Source organism: Manis pentadactyla, chromosome 3 (assembly GCF_030020395.1).
Source record: "Manis pentadactyla isolate mManPen7 chromosome 3, mManPen7.hap1, whole genome shotgun sequence".
Taxonomy (NCBI): domain Eukaryota; kingdom Metazoa; phylum Chordata; class Mammalia; order Pholidota; family Manidae; genus Manis; species Manis pentadactyla.
In genome coordinates this window covers 100310035-100327986 of record NC_080021.1, presented here as the reverse complement: position 1 = coordinate 100327986, position 17952 = coordinate 100310035, and the positions used below count along the sequence as shown (strand labels likewise).

Here is a 17952-nt window from a genome sequence, read left to right as displayed (position 1 = left end):
GAAGTGGTAGGTAGATACAAGATAAAGGTAGAAAACATAGTTTAGTGTTGTAAGAGAGCAAATGTAGATGATCAGGTGTGTGCCTGTAGACTATGTGTTAATCCAAGCTAGACCAGGGCAATAAAACATCCACGTATGCAGAAGATTTCTCTCAGAACAGGGGGGGTGAGGTTCTAAGCCTCACCTCTGTTGATCCCCAATTTCTCACCTGATGGCCCCCCTGCGACTGTGCCTGTCTTAGGTTGTTCCTCCCTTGAGGAATCTTACCCGTCTCTGGCTACCCAGTCATCTTCCGGGGCCATACAGGGAAATGTGAAGTTGGTAAGTGAGAGGGAAGCCTTATTGTTTGAAAAGGTTAGCTTTTTACTTCTTTGCATATTTATGCCCTGTGGCTTCTATGCCCAGCATTTGTCTTGAGGTATCTTTACCACTTGGAGGAGTTATGATACTCGGTAAATTTGATATGAGGCACGAATTCTATTTAAGGGTTGTAATTAGGAAGGAAGAAGAAAAGCTATAGAAGTAGCAGGCGGAAGAAAACATGGGAAGATTGATTATTTCTTTGACATATCTTCTTGTAGAGTAACTTCAGCATATATAGGATTTAAGCTACTACTTAAATTGCGCACACACATTAACATAATAGGAGTATAGTTACATAACCAAAGCATATCTGTAATTACCAGCCATCTCCAGTGAAACCAAGAAAACCATTAAGGCACCTTAGGCATTTGTGAAAACTTATCTATGATATGGTGGATATTGTCCAACTGAACTTGAACAGTCTGAGAGAAATCAGACAAATTAAAACAACCCATTCCTGGGGACTGTTCACATGCCATATGTTCTTTTAACAGTAAATAGTCTGTAGTTGTAAGAGTTTGGAGCGCTACAATTTGAACTTCTCCAAATTCTTGGTTGAGTTCCAACAGTATAGATCCAGTCAAATTTGTTGTTTTACTGTATGCACAGGCCAGCTTAGATATCTCCTTCCTCATTCCCATGGCAAGTCCAGGAACTGGTGGGATGAGTGCATCTACAGCTGTAGCAGTGCGTGGATCATTGTTGGGGTTTTTTGATGATCATCTTCTGGCATGAGTCTTCCAGAGAGTGCAGATGTTGGAAGTTCTTTTTCATATCGTATCTTAGTTCATTTCCGGGGTAGCCCAATTAGGCTTTGATCCTCTGTATAAACACAAACAGACCCTTTGCCTACACTTTTGTATGCCCTTTATACCCTTGTGTAGAACTCGTTGGAGGTTACCACACAGGAACTGCCCTTTTTTTTTTTTTTTTGCTTTGTTTTTGGTATCACTAATCTACACTTACATGACGAATATTATGTTTACTAGGCTCTCCCCTATACCAGGTCCCCCCTATAAACCCCTTTACAGTCACTGTCCATCAGCATAGCAAAATGTTGTAGAATCACTACTTGCCTTCTCTTTGTTGTACAGCCCTCCCTCTTCTCCTACCCCCCATGTACGTTAATCTTAATACCCCCCTACTTCTCCCCCCATTCTCCCTCCCTACCCACCCATCCTCCCCAGTCCCTTTCCCTTTGGTACCTGTTAGTCCATTCTTGAGTTCTGTGATTCTGCTGCTGTTTTGTTCCTTCAGTTTTTCCTTTGTTCTTATATTCCACAGATAAGTGAAATCATTTGGTATTTCTCTTTCTCCGCTTGGCTTGTTTCACTGAGCATAATACCCTCCAGCTCCATCCATGTTGCTGCAAATGATTGGATTTGCCCTTTTCTTATGGCTGAGTAGTATTCCATTGTGTATATGTACCACATCTTCTTTATCCATTCATCTATTGATGGACATTTAGGTTGCTTCCAATTCTTGGCTATTGTAAATAGTGCTGCAATAAACATAGGGGTGCATCTGTCTTTCTCAAACTTGATTGCTGCGTTCTTAGGGTAAATTCCTAGGAGTGCAATTCCTGGGTCAAATGGTAAGTCTGTTTTGAGCATTTTGATATACCTCCATACTGCTTTCCACAATGGTTGAACTAGTTTACATTCACACCAGCAGTGTAGGAGGGTTCCCCTTTCTCCACAGCCTCGCCAACATTTGTTGTTGTTTGTCTTTTGGATGGCAGCCATCCTTACTGGTGTGAGGTGATACCTCATTGTAGGTTTAATTTGCATTTCTCTGATAATTAGCGATGTGGAGCATCTTTTCATGTGTCTGTTGGCCATCTGTATTTCTTTTTTGGAGAACTGTCTGTTCAGTTCCTCTGCCCATTTTTTAATTGGGTTATTTGTTTTTTGTTTGTTGAGGCGTGAGAGCTCCTTATATATTCTGGACGTCAAGCCTTTATCGGATGTGTCATTTTCAAATATATTCTCCCATACTGTAGGGATCCTTCTTGTTCTATTGATGGTGTCTTTTGCTGTACAGAAGCTTTTCAGCTTAATATAGTCCCACTTACTCATTTTTGCTGTTGTTTTCCTTGCCCGGGGAGATATGTTCAAGAAGAGGTCACTCATGTTTATGTCTAAGAGGTTTTCGCCTATGTTTTCTTCCAAGAGTTTAATGGTTTCATGGCTTACATTCAGGTCTTTGATCCATTTTGAGTTTACTTTTGTATATGGGGTTAGACAATGGTCCAGTTTCATTCTCCTACATGTAGCTGTCCAGTTTTGCCAGCACCACCTGTTGAAGAGACTGTCATTTCGCCATTGTATGTCCATAGCTCCTTTATCAAATATTAATTGACCATATATGTCTGGGTTAATGTCTGGATTCTCTAGTCTGTTCCATTGGTCTGTGGCTCTGTTCTTGTGCCAGTACCAAATTGTCTTGATTACTATGGCTTTATAGTAGAGCTTGAAGTTGGAGAGTGAGATCCCCCCTACTTTATTCTTCTTTCTCAGGATTGCTTTGGCTATTCGGGGTCTTTTGTGTTTCCATATGAATTTTTGAATTATTTGTTCAGTTCATTGAAGAATGTTGCTGGTAGTTTCATAGGGATTGCATCAAATCTGTATATTGCTTTGGGCAGGATGGCCATTTTGACGATATTAATTCTTCCTAGCCACGAGCATGGGATGAGTTTCCATCTGTTAGTGTCCCCTTTAATTTCTCTTAAGAGTGACTTGTAGTTTTCAGGGTATAAGTCTTTCACTTCTTTGGTTAGGTTTATTCCTAGGTATTTTATTTTTTTTGATGCAATTGTGAATGGAGTTGTTTTCCTGATTTCTCTTTCTGTTGGTTCATTGTTAGTATATAGGAAAGCCACAGATTTCTGTGTGTTGATTTTGTATCCTGCAACTTTGCTGTATTCCGATATCAGTTCTAGTAGTTTTGGGGTGGAGTCTTTAGGGTTTTTTATGTACAGTATCATGTCATCTGCAAATAGTGACAGTTTAACTTCTTCTTTACCAATCTGGATTCCTTGTATTTCTTTATTTTGTCTGATTGCCGTGGCTAGGACCTCCAGTACTATGTTAAATAACAGTGGAGAGAGTGGGCATCCCTGTCTAGTTCCCGATCTCAGAGGAAATGCTTTCAGCTTCTCGCTGTTCAATATAATGTTGGCTGTGGGTTTATCATAGATGGCCTTTATTATGTTGAGGTACTTGCCCTCTATTCCCATTTTGCTGAGAGTTTTTAACATGAGTGGATGTTGAACTTTGTCAAATGCTTTTTCAGCATCTATGGAGATGATCATGTGGTTTTTGTCTTTCTTTTTGTTGATGTGGTGGATGATGTTGATGGACTTTCGAATGTTGTACCATCCTTGCATCCCTGGGATGAATCCCACTTGGTCATGGTGTATGATCCTTTTGATGTATTTTTGAATTCGGTTTGCTAATATTTTGTTGAGTATTTTTGCATCTACGTTCATCAGGGATATTGGTCTGTAGTTTTCTTTTTTGGTGGGGTCTTTGCCTGGTTTTGGTATTAGGGTGATGTTAGCTTCATAGAATGAGTTTGGGAGTATCCCCTCCTCCTCTATTTTTTGGAAAACTTTAAGGAGAATGGGTATTATGTCTTCCCTGTATGTCTGATAAAATTCCGAGGTAAATCCATCTGGCCCGGGGGTTTTGTTCTTTGGTAGTTTTTTGATTACTGCTTCAATTTCGTTGCTGGTAATTGGTCTGTTTAGATTTTCTGTTTCTTCCTGGGTCAATCTTGGAAGGTTGTATTTTTCTAGGAAGTTGTCCATTTCTCCTAGGTTTCCCAGCTTATTAGCATATAGGTTTTCATAGTATTCTCCAATAATTCTTTGCATTTCCGTGGGGTCCGTCGTGATTTTTCCTTTCTCGTTTCTGATACTGTTGATTTGTGTTGACTCTCTTTTCTTCTTAATAAGTCTGGCTAGAGGCTTATCTATTTTGTTTATTTTCTCGAAGAACCAGCTCTTGGTTTCATTGATTTTGGCTATTGTTTTATTCTTCTCAATTTTATTTATTTCTTCTCTGATCTTTATTATGTCCCTCCTTCTGCTGACCTTAGGCCTCATCTGTTCTTCTTTTTCCAATTTCGATAATTGTGACATTAGACCATTCATTTGGGATTGCTCTTCCTTTTTTAAATATGCTTGGATTGCTATATACTTTCCTCTTAAGACTGCTTTTGCTGTGTCCCACAGAAGTTGGGGCTTAGTGTTGTTGTTGTCATTTGTTTCCATATATTGCTGGATCTCCATTTTGATTTGGTCATTGATCCATTGATTATTTAGGAGCGTGTTGTTAAGCCTCCATGTGTTTGTGAGCCTCTTTGCTTTCTTTGTACAGTTTATTTCTAGTTTTATGCCTTTGTGGTCTGAAAAGTTGGTTGGTAGGATTTCAATCTTTTGGAATTTTCTGAGGCTCTTTTTGTGGCCTAGTATGTGGTCTATTCTGGAGAATGTTCCATGTGCACTTGAGAAGAATGTATATCCCGCTGCTTTTGGATGTAGAGTTCTATAGATGTCTATTAGGTCCATCTGCTCTACTGTGTTGTTCAGTGCTTCCGTGTCCTTACTTATTTTCTGCCCAGTGGATCTATCCTTTGGGGTGAGTGGTGTGTTGAAGTCTCCTAGAATGAATGCATTGCAGTCTATATCCCCCTTTAGTTCTGTTAGTATTTGTTTCACATATGCTGGTGCTCCTGTGTTGGGTGCATATATATTTAGAATGGTTATATCCTCTTGTTTGACTGAGCCCTTTATCATTATGTAGTGTCCTTCTTTATCTCTTGTTACTTTCTTTGTTTTGAAGTCTATTTTGTCTGATATTAGTACTGCAACCCCTGCTTTCTTCTCACTGTTGTTTGCTTGAAATATGTTTTTCCATCCCTTGACTTTTAGTCTGTACATGTCTTTGGGTTTGAGGTGAGTTTCTTGTAAGCAGCATATAGATGGGTCTTGCTTTTTTATCCATTCTGTTACTCTGTGTCTTTTGATTGGTGCATTCAACCCATTAACATTTAGGGTGACTATTGAAAGATATGTACTTATTGCCATTGCAGGCTTTAAATTCGTGGTTACCAAAGGTTCAAGGTTAGCCTCTTTAGTATCTTACTGCCTAACTTAGCTCGCTTATTGAGCTGTTATATACACTGTCTGGAGATTCTTTTCTTCTCTCCCTTCTTGTTCCTCCTCCTCGATTCTTCATATGTTGGGTGTTTTGTGCTGTGCTCTTTCTAGGAGTGCTCCCATGTAGAGCAGTCCCTGTAAGATGTTCTGTAGAGGTGGTTTGTGGAAAGCAAATTCCCTCAGCTTTTTTTTGTCTGGGAATTGTTTAATCCCACCGTCATATTTGAATGATAGTCGTGCTGGATACAGTATCCTTGGTTCAAGGCCCTTCTGTTTCATTGTATTAAATATATCATGCCATTCTCTTCTGGCCTGTAGGGTTTCTGTTGAGAAATCTGACGTTAGCCTGATGGGTTTCCCTTTATAGGTGACCTTTTTCTCTCTAGCTGCCTTTAACACTCTTTCCTTGTCCTTGATCTTTGCCATTTTAATTATTATGTGTCTTGGTGTTGCCCTTCTTGGATCCTTTCTGTTGGGGGTTCTGTGTATTTCCGTGGTCTGTTCGATTACTTCCTCCCCCAGTGTGGGGAAGTTTTCAGCAATTATTTCTTCTAAGATACTTTCCATCTCTTTTCCTCTCTCTTCTTCTTCTGGGACCCCTATAATACGGATATTGTTCCTTTTGGATTGGTCACACAGTTCTCTTAATATTGTTTCATTCCTGGAGATCCTTTTGTCTCTCTCTATGTCAGCTTCTATGCGTTCCTGTTCTCTGATTTCAATTCCATCAATGGCCTCTTGCATTCTATCCATTCTGCTTATAAACCCTTCCAGAGTTTGTTTCATTTCTGCGATCTCCTTTCTGGCATCTGTGATCTCCTTCCAGACTTCATCCCATTTCTCTTGCGTATTTCTCTGCATCTCTGTCAGCATGTTTATGATTCTTATTTTGAATTCTTTTTCAGGGAGACTGGTTAGGTCTGTCTCCTTCTCTGGTGTTGTCTCTGTGATCTTTGCCTGTAGCTTTGCCTTTTCATGGTGATAGGAATAGTCTGCAGAACTGGGACGAGTGACGGCTGGAAGGACTTCCTTTCTTGTTGGTTTGTGGCCCTCCTCTCCTGGGAGAACAGCGGCCTCTAGTGGCTTGTGCTGCACAGCTGCGCGCAGACGGGGCTTCTGCTTCCTGCCCGGCTGCTATGGAGTTAATCTCCGCTGTTGCTGTGGGCGTGGCCTAGCTCGGGCGGCTGCTCCAAAATGGTGGAGTCGCGTTGGAGCAGGAGCTGCTGGGAGGCTATTTATCTCCGTAAGGGGCCTCCCTGCTCCCTGCAGCCCAGGGGTTAGGGTGCCCAGAGATCCCGGATTCCCTACCTCTGGATTAAGTGACCCGCCCTGCCCCTTTAAGACTTCCAAAAAGCACCCGCCAAAACAAAACAACGCCCACCAAAAAAAAAAGAAAAAAAGTTTTTTAATTAAAAAAAAAAAAAAAGTTTTTAATTAAAAAAAAAAGGGTGGTGGTTCGTTTTTCTTTATTCTCCGGTGCCAGCCTCAGGCCTCTGCTCACCGGTCTTTCTGCCCTGTTTCCCTAGTATTGGGGTCCCTATCCCTTTAAGACTTCCAAAAAGCGCTCGCCAAAACAAAACAGCAAAAAAGCAAAAAAAATGGTCGCGCGCTTTTCTTATGCCCTCTGTCGCCCAGCCTCCAGTGCCTGCTCACTGTTCTTGCTGCCCTGTTTTCCCAGTATCGAGGGCCCTGCACTCTGGCCCGGATGGCTGGGGCTGGGTGTTCGGCAGCCCTGGGCTCCGTCTCCCTCCCGCTCTGCCTGCTCTTCTCCCGCCGGGAGCTGGGGGGAGGGGCACTCGGCTCCCGCGGGGCCGGGGCTTGTATCTTACCCCCTTCGCGAGGCGCTGGGTTCTCTCAGGTGCGGATGTGGTCTGGATATTGTCCTGTGTCCTCTGGTCTTTATTCTAGGAAGGGTTGTCTTTGTTCTATTTTCATAGATATATGTTGTTTTGGGAGGAGATTTCCGCTGCTCTACTCACGCCGCCATCTTCTGCCCCTCTTTCGCCAATTAATATTTGATAAAGGAGCCATGGACATACAATGGGGAAATGACAGTCTCTTCAACAGATGGTGCTGGCAAAACTGGACAGCTACATGTAAGAGAATGAAACTTGATCACTGTCTAACCCCATACACAAAAGTAAACTCCAAATGGACCAAAGACCTGAATGTAAGTCATAAAACCATAAAACTCTTATAAAAAAACATAGGCAAAAATCTCATGGACATAAACATGAGTGACTTCTTCATTAACATATACCCTGGGCAAGGGAAACAAAGGCTAAAATGAAGAAGTGGGACTATATCAAGCTGAAAAGCTTCTGTACAGCAAAGGACACCATCAATAGAACAAAAAGGTATCCTACAGTATGGGAGAACATATTCATAAATGACAGTTCCGATAAAGGATTGACATCCAAAATATATAAAGAGCTCACGTGCCTCAACAAACAAAAAGCAAATAATCCAATTAAAAAATGGGCAGAGGAACTGAATAGACAGTTCTCTAAAGAAGAAATCCAGATGGCCAACAGGTACATGAAAAGATGCTCCACATCGCTAATCATCACAGAAATGCAAATTACAAGCACAATGAGATATCATCTCACACCAGTAAGGATTGCCATCATCGAAAAGACAAACAACAACAAATGTTGGCGATGTTGTGGAGAAAGGGGAACCCTCCTACACTGCTGGTGGGAATGTAAATTAGTTCAACCATTGTGGAAAGTAGTATGGAGGTTCCTCAAAGTGCTCAAAATAGAAATACCATTTGACCCAGGAATTCCACTTCTATGAACTTACCCTAAGAATGTAGCACTCCAGTTTGAAAAAGACAGACGCACCCCTATGTTTATTGCTGCACTGTTTGCAGTAGCAAGATGTGGAAGCAACCTAAATGTCCATCAGTAGATGAATGGATAAAGAAGAGGCGGTACATATGCACAATGGAATATTACGCCGCCATAAGAAAAAAACAGATCCTACCATTTGCAACAAAATAGATGGAGCTGGAGGGTATTATGCTCAGTGAAATAAGCCAAGGGAGAAAGACAAGTACCAAATGATTTCACTCATCTGTGGAGTATAAGAACAAAGGAAAACTGAAGGAACAAAACAGCAACAGAATCACAGAACCCAAGAATGGACTAATAGTTACCAAAGGGAAAGGGACTGTGGAGGATGGGAGCGAAGGGAGGGATAAGGGCGGGGAAAAAGAAAGAGGGCATTACGATTAGCATGTATAGTGTGTGGGGGACACGGGGAGGGCTGCGCAACACAGAGAAGACAAGTAGTGATTTTACAGGATCTTACTACGCCGGTGAACAGTGACTGAAGGGGTATGTGGGGGGGACTTGGTGAAGGGGGGAACCTAGTAAACAATGTTCTTTCTTTAATTGTAGAGTAATGATACCAAAAAAAAAAATGTAGCATTTACTGCAATTATATTTAATTCCATTTGAAAACTTGAAATTTGCCAAAGTCTCTCACTAGTCCCCTGGCAAATGCTCAGGTCTGCTGTGATTCAGTTGGCTTGGCAGGTCAGTGCAAATATTTAATTTGGTAAAAGAGTTCTATAAATGTCTTAAGTGAAGTTCGGCTTTAGTGTACATAAGTCATTACTGCTAATTACAGAATTAGACGTATGTTGACCCTTTAACAACACGGGCTGAACTGTGTGGGTCCACTTACATGCAACTTTTTTTCAATAAATATATTGGAAATTTTTTTGGAGATTTGCAACAGGTCTAAGAAATGTTTGCTTCATGTTTATTGTAAGAATATGATATATGATACAAATACAAAATATGTGTTAATTGACTATGTTATTGTAGGGCTTCCTGTCACCAGTAGGCTAGAAGTGTTTGGGCAGTCAGAAGTTACACATGGATTTTCACCTGTGTGGGCTGTAGGCTCCCCAGTCCCATTATTATTCAAGGGTTAGCTTTAGTTGCATGTTTTTAAAATGAGAAACATGGCAGGATAAATATCCTGGCAGTTTCCAAGAAATCTAAACCATGTTGTAAAACTCATTTCCATTTGTTCAGTGGCGTTTGTATCACCATTTGTTAGGTACTTTCTTGCCTACAGTTTTATGACTATTCTTGTAGAAAACTAACTCTTCTTTTATGCTGGTCTCTTTTATGAAATGTGACTGAAGTGTGTTTGGATTTGGCAACACTTGGATGTGTGTGTTTCCTTACTGTGGCCAGGCAGGTTGACTCAGTGTTGATAGATTTAACTATCATTTGGCTAAGGTACACCCACCCATTCAGTAGGTCTGGGATGAGGCTTCGGAGTATGTACTTTAAGATGCTCCTTCAGTGGTGATAATGTACAACTAGAATTTAGAATAACTACCTTAGGTACTTGAAAAGTTGTTCCAGTCCTCTATGTATTGTTTTTGGTTATGGTTGTTTTGTTATTAGTTTAATTGCTTTATGGACTGAAATTGATATTGAGGCTTTGATATTGTTGATATTGGCTTTACAATCTGGTCACTTTTTTATAACTGTTCTGTGTGTGACTGAAAAAGAAAATGCAATTTCTAATGTGTGAAGTATTCTTAGATGTTAGTTATATTAAGCTGGTTAATAGTATTGTTAAAACCTTACATATTTTACGGAATGAGTTTATGTCTGAGGGTTCCTTTAAGATAATTGAGTTTTGGGAGAAGTGGATTGGATTTAGATGAAACAAGATTGGCCATGGGGATCAACAGATAACAATTCAAATGGAGTGATAGGTACATGGGTTCTTTATACTATTTTGTCTATTTTTGTATGTGTTTAAACTTCCATGTAAATTTTTTTTTTATCTTAAAAAGCCATACAAATAATCTTTCTTTCCTAATTTTTTATCTACTTAGTTTATTGATAACTGCAGGGCATGTTAAAATTTCCTGTTGTCTAATTCTTTCAGTTTTTGTGTTACATGCTTTGAGGTTACATTCTTAGACTAATGCTAGTTAATAATGGTTCTGTTTTCCCAGTGACTTCTCATGATTAGACAGTGACCCACTCTATCTCTAGTACTTCTTTTGTGCTTTTTGCATTAATGTATGTTTTGTCTGGTATTAATGGTATTTGTCTTAGAATTTGCCTTCTCAGTCCTGTTATTTTTAGCTGTTATGTTTTAGGTATGTGCCTGTATCTTGTAAGTAGCATATTGCTTAGTTTTATTTTTTAATCACTTGCAGTTTCTGGCTTTAACTGGTGAGTATAGTTTGCATTTATTTTATTTGATATTTGAATATTTTCTACCATCTTGAGTTTTCAGTTTGCTTTGTTTCTCTATGCCTTTTTCTCCTCCTTTTATTATATTGCTGGTTTTTCTTTATTCTCTGTCACAGCCCCCTGCTCCCACCCCAACCCTCCAGTGATTTTGAAGTTTTGATTAAAAATCTTTTGATAGTTACCATTAAATCTTAATATGGGTATTTAATTAGTTCTAAAGTTAATTTCACTTCCTACTGCCCTCATGATGTCAGTACCTTAGAACACTAATTCCCAGTACCCACTTTTGTCTTACAAGTGATTTTCTATTTTTAGTTCCATTTTATTTATATCCCCATATTAGTCATCATTGCCATTGTTCAGTTTCTTTGCTCACCAGTGCTTCTTGCCTCTCACTGCTTTTTGGATTCAGTTTCTTTCTAATAATATATCTGTTAGTAGTAGATACCCTAGGCAATTGGCTGGAGAAGTTCTTATTTACTTTCATGCATGGATGACAAGCTTAGCTGGGTATAGAATCTTCAGTTGACCCATCTGTTGCCTCAGCATTTTGAAGACATTGTTCCATTGTTGTTAGCTCACCTTTTCTTTTCTCTTTTCCTTTTATTTCCCTGCTCTTACTTTCTTTTGTCTTTTTGTCATATTTTCTAAGAATTCATTTTCTTTGTCAGCTGTGGAGAATTGTCCACTATCTTTACAAATATTTACTCCTCCTTTTCTGTCTTCTGTCCTCTGGAACTCTCTTCAGAGGAATGTTACAGCATCTCATTTTATCCTGGTGTCTAACTTATTCTCACCTTTCTCTCTGTACTGCGTTGTGTAGTTTTCTGATATATTTTGCAGTACTACTACTCTTTCAGCCATATCTGATTTAATATGTTTAACCTATTCACTAAGTTTTAAATTGTTTCAGGATTTCTTGGTTACTTTTCAGTTCTGCCTATTCTTTTTTCATAGTACCTTGTGTCCTAGTGCTTTGATTTCTTCTGTTTTTTCAATTATTTAAAACTACTGAATTTTTTTTGAGATATAATGAACATATAGAACAAAATTCACCCTCTGTAATGTACAGTTCTGTGAGTTTTGACAAACACATCCATTTGCATAATCACCACTACAGTGAAGATGTAGAAAGAACTGCTCCATTACTCCCTGAATTTCCTTTTGACCCTCTCAGAACCCTGCATTGCACTCTAAAACCTGCTGAGTTTTAAAATTTTTAATTGATAATATGTTCACATTGTTTAAAACTTCAATCAGTGTGAAAATATATGTAGAAAGTGTCAACTGTTACCCTGTTCCTCTCAGTCTTGCAGGTACTCTTTTATCAGTTTATTACATATCCTTACAGTATTTCTTGATGCAAAAATAAGCAATATGCTTATTTTTTTTCCATCCTCATTACACAAGAGTTAGCAAATACACTCTGCACCTTGCTTTTTACACTTTTTTAAGAAAAGCCAGTGAATCTGAGAGGGCTTTCCAGTTTCTAACAAAGGCATAGTGTTTCATTTTGTAGTTGTTTTGTTTGTTTAGCCATTTCCTTATGGTCGAACACACAGCTTGATGGTAGTCTTACAAACTGTATTATGGTGAACAGTCTCTTATACATGCTGTGTGTGCATGTGTGTTCGGGTGTGTGGCCTGGTCTAGACTGAACTCTTTGAAGAAATAAGTTCTGTGTTCTTTCCTTTATGCACTAATGCCTGGCCCAGTGTCTGGTGCATAGGGATTTGTTTGGGTGGTTGTGGGGGTGAGGGGGGTAAATTGGTAGGTATCAGGAAGGTCACTGTGACTACTCTTACCTGATAGGTTGCCTGAAGACAGAATTTCTCAGGATGTGTTGTGCATGAGCTGTCACATGAAAAACATGTTATAGCTTTAAAATCCTCGTCTTGATAGTTTTATGCCTGATTACAGCCAGTTTTTCCTTTAAACTAAAGTATGGCTTGGAACTACAGAACAAATTCTGCCAGCTCAGTCCTAACAGCAGTGAGCTATTTTGTCTGCTTTTCACAGTATGGTATATTTTTAGTTTATAGATAAAGAGCTTAATATTTCTACACTAACAGATAGAATAGGTTTTTTTTTCCTTTTAATAATGAGATAATTTTACTGGCTATAAAAACTCAAGTTCAAGAGTTTGGAGGTTAGAAAATGCCCATTTTGTTAAAATAACATACAGTATGTCAAAAACATCTTGGTAATCACCCCAAAAGCAAATCTTGAGAGCTGTTATCATACCAAGAAGTTGATTGATGGCTGACATTATTTCACATAGTCAAAGAATAATCAAGTGGGTGCTGAACAATGGGAGGGAGTAAACAACTCAGTGGCAAGAAAGATGCAGGATTTCTCCTGGGGATTGTATAAAATAGGAAACAACCAAATGTGTGTTCTGCAAACTTCCTGTAATGGTTCTTTGCCATTTGGTAGAGGTTTCTGAGGTTGGAAGCAAGTCCTAGTAGTTTCATCTTTCTTAAAATTTTCCTTTTACCCAGATGAGAAACAGCTCTAGGTATCAGTGATGCTGGCTCAGCAAGCTAGTTCTTCCTAAGACGTATTTAATTTTATAAACACATGTCTGATCAAGACATGATTAATGCACATTTATGAAAAAACGATCAACAACAAAATGGTGCAATTATATGAATGTTCCAGTCAGAAAAACCAAGAGGAACAAAGATACACATTTAAAGGAAATTACATGTATGTCTGTGATCAAATCTGTTGGCTTTAATTTTTTGGCCGGATTTCACAGATTTCCCAGCTCTATTACGTCAATGCTCTACCGCTTTACTAAGACATACGTGACTCTAACTACACTAGTACCGCCAGGTCAGAAGTACCCTTTTCTTGGGGCTGGAACGTATCAGATTGGCAACCAATACTTTCAGAGTGGGAGAACATAGAAGTTCCTTTTAAAGGTTGATATTTTTTTTCCCATGTCCCCTTCATGTGTTGTTAAGCTCTATCATACAGACAGAAATATTACATTAAAAAACATTTTGATTATGACATAATTAAAGAAAACAAACATTTTTTTGTATGTTTAAAAGAAGTCCTTTGCAGCAAATTCTCAAAGGTAGGAATGGTTCTCTCAGAATGGATGGCTCTCCCTGCTTCCACCTGGCTTCCTCATGAAAAATAATTGAAGACACCAGTGAAAGCATTGCAGTCAGGCTACTTTTGTGGAATCATTTTATGAGTCCTTTTTCCTGCTTGGGTTTTTGACTTAACAATTCTCGGGTGATTCTAGATAGGAGTTGGAATATATGTCTTCATCGGGCTTACTCTCCTAGGTGCCTTCTCTGCATTCACAGGCAGCCTTCTCACTGGATCTGGGGCTACTTTCTCAGATGTGACCTGGAGGAGGAACTGTCTTTTTAAATAAGTTATATAGTGTTTTTAAGTTATCTTTTGGGTAAAATAACTGAAGGTGATATTTTTGATAAGGCAGATCACAGACTTTAAGTGTTTTCATTCTGTATTTATTAATTTTTCTTTCCGTATTGCAGGGGAAGGTGTGGCTGATTGATTTTAATCCATTTGGTGAAATAACAGATTCACTGCTTTTCACTTGGGAAGAACTGATATCTGGAAGAAACTTAAAAGGTGATTTTCGTGAGGGAGATGCTCCAGAACAGGTGAGGTGACAAGAAAGATGTGCAGGAAATTTTTCAATTGACTAAGTGATTGCTTATTGTTCTTTAGGTACTAACACAGATTTATTAGTAGATACTTGCCCATGGAGGTGATCAAAAAGTGTGTGCATTGTGATTCATTCATTTCACTTTATGTATTAAAAAACATGTAAGTAGTACATGCTCATTTTTAAAGAAAAATCTAAAATCACCCATAATCTTATGTTTTGGTATTTAACACACCTATATACACAGAAACTTTTTCAAATAAATGAGATTATATTACATATGTAATTGTGTGTACTAAGTTTTTCATTTAGCATTATCTTATGAGTGTTATATATATATTTTTAAATAGCTTTGTTTTCACATGGTCATTTCAAAAAACAGTATTAGAAAGGGACTAGACTTAAAATCCTACCACCTACAAATAGCTATCCTTACCACTTGAGTTCATATTTTTCCCAGGCATTTTTTGTATGTATACACACACGCACACACACACAGTTGTACGTAAGTGGGATCACACAGTTGCACTCATACTGTTATGTAACTTGCTTTTTGGAACTGCTCAGTAGTCACCTGGTTACACGCAGCTTCCTTGGGTGGCCCTGTCCTGTGGTGCCTGCTACTTCCCACCTGTGTGCTCCTCAGCTGGTACAGGTGGCCTCTGTCCCTGCCATTCCACAGAGTACTCTTGGCAAGGGCTCCCCCGACTTGTTGGTAATCCCAGTGAACCATGCACAGTCTTCCTGTCACTTAACCTATTTGCACCATTTGAATGTTACTTTGTTCTTACAATATTTCTTCCCTTGGTTCTGTGATACCTGCTTCTTTCCTGGCTTTCTTCTGCTTTTCTGGCTGCTGCCTTCTCTTTCATCTTCTCTTTCATCCCTCTCTGACCTGTTTCTCTTCATCATTACTCTGTCTTGGGCCCTGTTTTTCTAGATCTGACTCAGATCATATTTTCCTATCACAGCCCTAGCCCTACTGTGTGCTTGCCTGTGTCCTGCCTTAGGCTATAAGGTTTTGAGTCAGGGACAGTGTCTCTCTGGTTCTCTATTTATCTGTGGGGCTTGGCACAATGCCAGGCACAATTAATGTTTGTCAAATTAATGAATGAAGGAGTCGCATCCCTGCTGGCATCTTAGAGTGGGGAACCATTCAAATGTGAGTGTCAAAGAAGGAGAACAGGAATTACTCAACAAAGGGTTATTTTTCAACATGAGGGACACAGTTACTAGATAGAAACAGTTTGTACAAGAGTCACTCTGTGATCCAAACCCTACTTATTTCTTCTTAATTGAAACATTGCATTGGAGCTGGGGTTGACAAACAGGAAGTAGGACTGGCTCCTGTCTTTCCCCCAGTGTCACCTCCTGTTGTCCCCCCAGTCCTTGTTCCACTCGCCAAGACCTGGCCTTCTCTGTTCTTGAGGCTGCCCAAGCCCTGCCTTGCCTTGAGATCTTTGCACTAGAGGTTTCTACCGCTTTCAAAGCTGTTCTGCTCCCAGACTCACGAGGCTATGTTCATTGTACTTCTCAGTTCTCAGTCCAGCCCCCTCCATAGAGAGCGGGTACCTAACCACCCCTCTGAGGTAGTCTGCTCCATTCTCCTCTTACTATGGCACCCTGTTGTTTTGTTTTTATAACACTTTTTTACTGTCTGAGGTGATACTGTTAATTTAATTGCTTATTGGCTGTCTACCAGTCTCGTTTACTAGTCTGTCTCCCATTCCCAGACAAGGTCCAGCACAAAGCAGCTGTTTCATAAGTATTTGTCAGATGGTTGGTGTGTCTATCAAAAGATACAGTGAGCTTTCTAGGGTTTCATGGTCCTGTTCACTGAAGTTCCTGGCTGGTCTCCATCCACTGGACACCATCCATTCCTCACCTATGTATCTCAGCCTATGAAGTCCAAACCCAAGGCCTTATGTCTCTGAAATCCTTTTTGACACAAGGCAACATGTAAATATTATATGCAAGACTCTAAGCAAGTATATTAAAGAATGTAAAGACTGGTTAAATAGGAGACTTGAAGTTGTAATTTTACATAGGTGGTAAGAGGGATACACAGTTAAATGACAGAAGAGCACAGGAGTGTTAGGAATTCATAGCACTTGTTTGCCCTCACTTTTAACTTCATTCCCTAAGGCAGTACTTTCCAGCTGTGTACCTGTAGAATATGATAATATTTAGAAAGCATTCTGGCCCAGGTGAGGTTGCTCGAGGCCAGAGATAACTAGCCTTAGGTCTCTGGCCCATTCAGGGACTGAGCTCCATGACTCATCTGCAGCACACAGTGCCTGTGCAATGGCAGCATTTAGGGATCAGCCTAGTATTCCATGAGGACCCTGTTTTCAGGTGCCTTACATTTATTTCCTATTGAGTATGTTGAAATATTTTTTTAGATCTTGATGCTTTCTTTTGCTTCAGAATCTTACTTTCTTCCTTGCCTCAGACAGAAGAGAATACAGAGTTGAAATTATTATGCTAGTGTCTTTTCAGTTTGGAGAAGACTTAAAAAGAAAATTTCACACAGTCTTTCCTTTTTTTTTACTTCATAAAGGATTCTCCAGCTTTCCGGTGTACAAACAGTGAAGTTACAGTTCAACCCAGTCCCTATCTGAGTTACCGACTGCCCAAGGATTTTGTAGACCTGTCTACTGGAGAAGATGCTCACAAACTCATAGATTTCCTTAAACTGGTAAAGTATATGTGTTACAGTATGCTGATCATCTTTGCAAATTGAGTTTATAATATTTCATCTCAGTCATATGCTACCTAGACTTGTATTTGATAATTATGAATTTAAGGGGCAGAATTACTGAGTTAGTTCATTTTATAATAAAATATACAAAGTAAGCTGAAGGAGTCATTTATTTAGAGTGGTAGATGTTTTTATGATGTGTATCCTTTTTGAGTAATTTTCGTAATAGTTCTAATTTTGAAGAGAATATGTAAACTGTTCCAGGGCCAAGAGAAAATTAGATTCTACTCTGGTTACTCTGGGGAGAATGTGAGTATTGTATTTCTGTGTTTCTGTGTGGGAATGTTTGCATGTGGAGGAAAGAGAAAAAAAAATACTTAAATACCTGAGGATAATGCAGCTAGGAGCCAAAGTGATAAACTAGCTTCATGAATTAGTGCAGGCATGTTTTTCCATGAAAATTTTCAGCTACAACTTTTGCCAGGGCCTTTAGAAAATGGTATTTGCTGACAGAAAAAGTGTCCTTGGCTGTACAGATATCCCAGTCAGAACATGCTATTTTAATGCATCTTGGTTTCCTTTGACAGAAAAGAAATCAGCAAGAGGATGACTGAGTAGAGCTCTAGTGTTGGAGACGGAGTTAAAGAGGAAACCACCAAGGCTCCAGGAAGCTGCTCAGAGTTCACAGCTTCCTGTGAATCCAGTCGGGTGGGGTGGGGTGGGCAATGTGGACCCTGATAGCTTTTTATATCCATGTATATTAAGCTGGAAAAAAATGGAGGGGCTTTGCTACTTGTGAAAGTAACAATAAATAGATCTTCAACATAGGAAA

At 39.4% G+C, this 17952-nt stretch overlaps 1 protein-coding gene across 2 annotated transcripts in view; it reads left to right on the top strand.

The window, feature by feature from the left end:
- CDC123 (cell division cycle 123) overlaps nucleotides 1–17952 on the top strand; it is a 67916-nt gene extending 49964 nt beyond the window's left edge. For both annotated transcript variants that reach the window (XM_036908105.2, XM_036908104.2), the window contains 3 exons: nucleotides 14286–14414; nucleotides 16980–17117; nucleotides 17708–17952. In XM_036908105.2, coding sequence (XP_036764000.1) covers nucleotides 14286–14414; nucleotides 16980–17117; nucleotides 17708–17734 — 294 coding nt within the window. In that variant the 3' untranslated portion in view covers nucleotides 17735–17952. The remainder of the gene's footprint in view (nucleotides 1–14285; nucleotides 14415–16979; nucleotides 17118–17707) is intronic.